At 26.9% G+C, this 5,431-nt stretch overlaps 1 protein-coding gene across 1 annotated transcript in view; it reads right to left on the bottom strand.

Annotated features, from left to right (window-relative positions):
- Positions 1-251: 251 nt before the first annotated feature.
- Positions 252-5,431, bottom strand: part of LOC107437845 (cystathionine gamma-lyase) — a 13,641-nt gene continuing 8,461 nt past the window's right edge. The window contains exons 7-11 of the mRNA XM_043052721.2: positions 5,283-5,360; positions 4,893-5,045; positions 2,692-2,866; positions 1,201-1,339; positions 252-367 (exon numbers count right to left, since the gene is read on the bottom strand). Of these exons, the coding sequence (XP_042908655.1) occupies positions 359-367; positions 1,201-1,339; positions 2,692-2,866; positions 4,893-5,045; positions 5,283-5,360 (554 nt within the window). The 3' untranslated portion in view covers positions 252-358. The remainder of the gene's footprint in view (positions 368-1,200; positions 1,340-2,691; positions 2,867-4,892; positions 5,046-5,282; positions 5,361-5,431) is intronic.

The following is a 5,431-nucleotide window of genomic DNA, read 5'->3' as shown; positions in this document are numbered from 1 at the left end:
AAATAATCATTAGTGTATAACTTCATCGTTTTTTCTTCTTTTTAAGATTATTTCTAACGATTTTTGTTTTTTTAGTTGGGTTTAACAATAAAGAAACTGCTTTTTGTATCGATTCAGAAAACCGGAAAATCAGTTATTCGGAATAGAGATGGTCCCGATCGTTCCGGATAATCGGTTCCCTACTGTATTAGAACAGATTTCAACCATCAATGAAAAAGAAAGACGAAACAATAAATATAAAGACAAAAGAATGATGCAACAAAACTTTAATAAAAATAAGAATTGTACAAAATTTAAATCAAAGAAAGTAACAGGTGATGTTTTTCTTTGTCATTTTTAATAGTCATGATGTGCTCTATTACTTTTGCTGAAATAAAAAAAAGAATAATTTATAAATACCTAATTTATTTATTTTAATATAATTTATTTACAATTTATTCTAGAATTCCATTCTATTTATTCTAGAATTTAACTCAATATTCAATAATAAAAAAAAGAAAATGCAGAAGATATGAACACACTGTATAAATGGAATTAATTATAGAGCTGAATAAAATTATTAGTACAGAATATTTTACTAAAAACAACAGTCAATGTTTTGATTATGTTATTTCAATTATTTTATATTAACTAATTACTTTATTTTTATTCAATAATTTGTCACTATTTCAAATACACGTGTAATAGAATATCAGTAGATACCAAACATGAAACAAACAAGACAAAAAACAAAAAGTTAGATGAAAACCCAGAATCTGAATTTCAAATTAAATCACATTTCTTGCAATCTTAAAATTGTACCCAAATTACAAAATTTAAATTCTAAGAAATTCTTAAAAAAAATAATCCATAACGTTTGTAACATTTTTTCCAAATGTGTTTGCCAAATTAATATTTTTCCTACAATTATAGCTCAGTAAAAACATTTTATTAAACTGTCAATAATTAATGACATTAATAAGAATAACATATATGTATTAAAATAGCTACCCTGAACACAAAAAAATTGAGATAATGTAGTGATAAACCACAACTTTTCCAAAGGTGACTTTCTAACTGTCACTGAGTATTGTTTCCAAACATGGCTGATTCCAAATATTTAAACACAATATCCAGCAAAGTTACAAAGTATAAAGTAATAATAGGTTTTGATTAACTGACATATTAAATTATCTGAGAAACATTTCAAGAAATACTTACAGAAATTTGTAATGCTTGATCTAAGTCTGCTATCAAATCCTTGATAGATTCGATTCCTACTGATAGACGAACTAAATTATCACTAATGCCAAGTTTTGCTCGTTGATCTTCAGGTACAGATGCATGGGTCATAACAGATCTGAAATATAGCAAGTTTTTAAAATTATTGTAATTAGTAATACTTTTTTTTACCTTAACAATATAAAAGATTTATTAAGTAAACCTTAAACTACACCTTAAATTAATCTTAATTAGATTGTGTAATATACTTGCTTTCTCTGTAAATTTTATATGACCGTGCTTCACACAATAATTGAACCATCCCAGATAAAAGATGCATAATTAAACGATAATGTGTCATTAAAAAAATTAATTTATGAAACATTTTTTAATTCAAAAAGAAATGTGTGACATTTTACATTATTTATTAGAAATTTATTTATCTACATGGAATAAATTAAGTACTGGAGATAACCTAATTTGTGAAAAAGTGATATATGAGGGAATGTACTGTTGGAAGGTTTAATTTTTGCTTGTCACTTAAAATAATGGCTTTAACAAATTTCATTGCCTTTATTTTAATATTAAGAGAAATTTATATTTTAAAAGCAGAGTAAATAACTTTTCAGAAATAACACAATGTTATCAATTTGAGAGGTTATCATATTTTGTGTGAACAGAAGTGTGAAAAGTTTATTAATTTGTCCAAGAGTTACAGCTTGAAATGAATTAATCCTAGAACTTTGATCTTTTCTGATTAATCCTTCAAGTTTGAGAAGGCATAGTGTAAAGTTAGTAATATCAATATGCACTTGTGGCGTTTTTGAAATACTTGTGGCGTTTTTGAATAATTTTTAAATAAAGGATAAATAGAAGTATTACTTTTAACTAGTAACATTTTATTATTTAAACAATTTAAGAAATAACATTAATATAAGGATATACAATTAATTCAACTTATTTATACATTAATTCTTACGTGCTTTTTTAGAATAGATGGAGAGAGACTTACCAAGTTTAGTCATGGTTCGGCCTTTTGTCACTTAGGCTGATTGCTTTTGATTGCTTTTTTTAACCCTTTCCTTCGGCTGCTTTTATATCGTATTTTTTGGGTGATAAAAAGTTACAAATCTGAGGAAAGGTCAAGTTCAAAAGTCATTGTTGTTTTCGAGTTTGTCCCGTGATGGGTCAATCACATGATGGGGGTGACATTGTAAGATTTAAACCTAATCGTTTATTTGAATTGCTTTATCCGTATTTAACTTACTATTTGCCGATGGAGATTTCCCACAGTAGTTTTATTTAATCGAAGACTCTGAAATGTTCTAGAAATCTAATCTTAGCCCTTTCTCTTGATTTTAATTTTGAGTGACGATAAGCGTCACAGTAATATCAATATGCAAATATCACCGCTCCGTAGATGCTTAAAGAATAATGGGAACAAAAGACACATTTAAAATCATTAACAAAATTTAAGAATAATGAACTTACGGTATCTCAGCAAGACTTTCAATGCCTCCTAAGCTCTCAGCTAAGGTGAAAATTTGTAGATTCCCAATGAACTTCTGTGCTTCAGTCAAACCTCCTTTTACATAAAAGCTAACCATACCACTGGTTCCAGAGCATTGTTTGTGAGCTAACTCATATTGAGGATAACTCTTCAAACCTGTACAAAAATAAAATAATGTGTGAAATTCTGGTATACAAATTTTGGTTTGTGAACTAAAATAAAATTTAATACAAACTATTCATCTTATAACAAGAGCCTATATGCAAAAGAGGTTAATTTGCTCTTCTTGAGCATTTTTAGAAGGTCCTGTGCTCTTTGATCCCTATAAATGCATCTTCTTTGCCCTTTTTGTAAAAATAAGCACTTAGAAACATTGCCTTTTTATTTCTACTCCATTTAAAAAAAATCAATTTAATGTTTTAATAATGTTTATACCCTGGTAAAATTATCTGTGTTAGTAGTTACTGTTAGTAGTTATCTGTGTGTGTAGTTACTTCTGATTATTATCAAAAATATTTACTTTGTAAGTATTCTCAACTGGTTAAACTCTCTTTTTGGAGAGGGGTATATTAAATAATATTTTTGTAAATGATTTCAGATTTTTTTTAAATAAATAAATCTTTACTTATAAATACATCTTTATAAGTTAATTTTCCAGTAATTTTTAGTGTAATTATAGAAAAAATTTTCAAGTTGTTTATAAATTAATCTTTTTTTTTTTAGAGCATACACTTAATTATTTTTTATTAACTACAAATTTTTCTCTTACTATTATAATGAGGGAGAATTATTTTTTGAAATATACACATAAAAGAGTATAAGAGGGTAAGTTAAAAGTTGTTGCGAATCAAATTCATTTGTTACATAATATTCAATATTTTGATACATTTTAACAATGTTAAGCGGGGGGAAAAATTTGAAAAACCCTTTTAAAACTCCAAGTGTCTCTTTCTGTGAGAAAGTATGTGCTTTTTTTTTTTTTATTCATAGACTTTTGAAACTGAAATTTAAGAGTCTCTTCAAAGGCTTTTTGAAACATATGAAATATTACTTTTTATGGTTTATCATAAATGATGTGACTACAAATCAATTAATCATAACTGTCCAGATGAGTTTTGTCATCTTTAGCAAGTGTCTCTTTTTTTTTTACTTGAAAATATTGCAAAATGTCATTTGGAAGAAAAGTCATAGTTTTTTGAAGAAAAAAATATGTGCTCACTGAACAAAAAATTTTATAGCTCCTAGAGAAGGCATTCAAAGCATTATTTAATATCCTATAGCTCAGCCTGTAACCACCTGAATTCATTTAGGAAGTAAGTCCACAAGGTTTTCTAGCTTAAAATAATTGATTGATTAATAAAATGTACAACTATTTGATAGCATCTACTACTGATGAGAATTTCTAATAAAAAATCTCTCTCAGTTATTCTATTAAATACTTTTATAAGCATCTCAATAACAGGAGTTCAAATTAATTTTCCTACTAAAAATTTTCTGAAAATCCAGAATTTGAAATTAAAAAAAAAGTGAAGATTTTTGTGATTGGAAGACATTCTGGTTTAAGTTGCGCATTGAGATTTACCACATAAATCGAACTAACTCTAAAGATGGCTAATTGATAAATAATAATAAGACAGATTGGCTGATTCCACAAATTAGACTAACAGATTCTATAGATTTTCTATGGGATTCAAGTCAGCTGCTTTTCCAGGCCAATGGAGATGTAATAGGGCATGTGAGTGTTCGTAATACAAGTTACATATCATTTCAGTCCAATGAATCTCACTTTCAGCAGTCATTTTGAAAAATAAGGGTATCAATGACATACTCATCATGAAGACGTTGTCCATGGAGAGAATCATGATCATCTAAAAAGTTAAAATAAACAACTGGTTTAAGATTGTTATCACCTCAGTGAGTAGGTCTAATTCAGAATAAGAAAAACACCTACAAAACATCTCAAAACTGAGAACGATGAATAACTTTTTATATGTTGAGCTTATGACGTGTTTAGCGCCAAAATTTCAATTTTTCTAGTCCATATTAAAATTTCATCATATAAAAAAACACACAATTGATCATCACATTTAAAGATAGAAATGTTTTTATGAACTAATAAGAAAAACAAATATATTTCCTTCACTTATGAGATTATAAAAACATGCAAGATAATAATATCTACCTGGATAAATAACTTTTTCAACATATTTATGAGTTTCTAGAAATTCTGCCACCTTTTGAGCATTTTCCATATGCCTTTCCATCCTAATATGCAGAGTCTTCAATCCTCTATTCACAAGGAAACAATCAAATGGAGATGGTACTGTACCAAGAGCTGGAAGTAAACATTGACATATCCTTCTATTAAAGCTTACAAGAAAAATATTTGTTCAATATTTACTTCAAATTAATTTAATTTAAAAAAAAAATCACAATTTCAAATAAGCTGAAGACACAGTAGTAGCATGAAAAAAAAATTGAATCCACTCACAATTTTAAAAAATTATATTATAAAGTATAGTGTATCAAAAATATTGCTCAAATAATCAACAAGAATTTAATAGCAACTTACAATTTTGGTAATACTTCATTTTTTCATACAAATCTTGGTTATTTGTGGCTATTGCTCCCATTACAACATCTGAGTGACCTAAAATAATTAAATGGAAAAAAAATTTTAATAATTATTCAATAAAAAAATTATAATAAAAATATTACTAA

Source organism: Parasteatoda tepidariorum, chromosome 6, assembly GCF_043381705.1.
Source record: "Parasteatoda tepidariorum isolate YZ-2023 chromosome 6, CAS_Ptep_4.0, whole genome shotgun sequence".
Taxonomy (NCBI): domain Eukaryota; kingdom Metazoa; phylum Arthropoda; class Arachnida; order Araneae; family Theridiidae; genus Parasteatoda; species Parasteatoda tepidariorum.
Note: the sequence above shows the minus strand (reverse complement) of the source record. Positions and strands in the feature narration are given on the sequence as shown.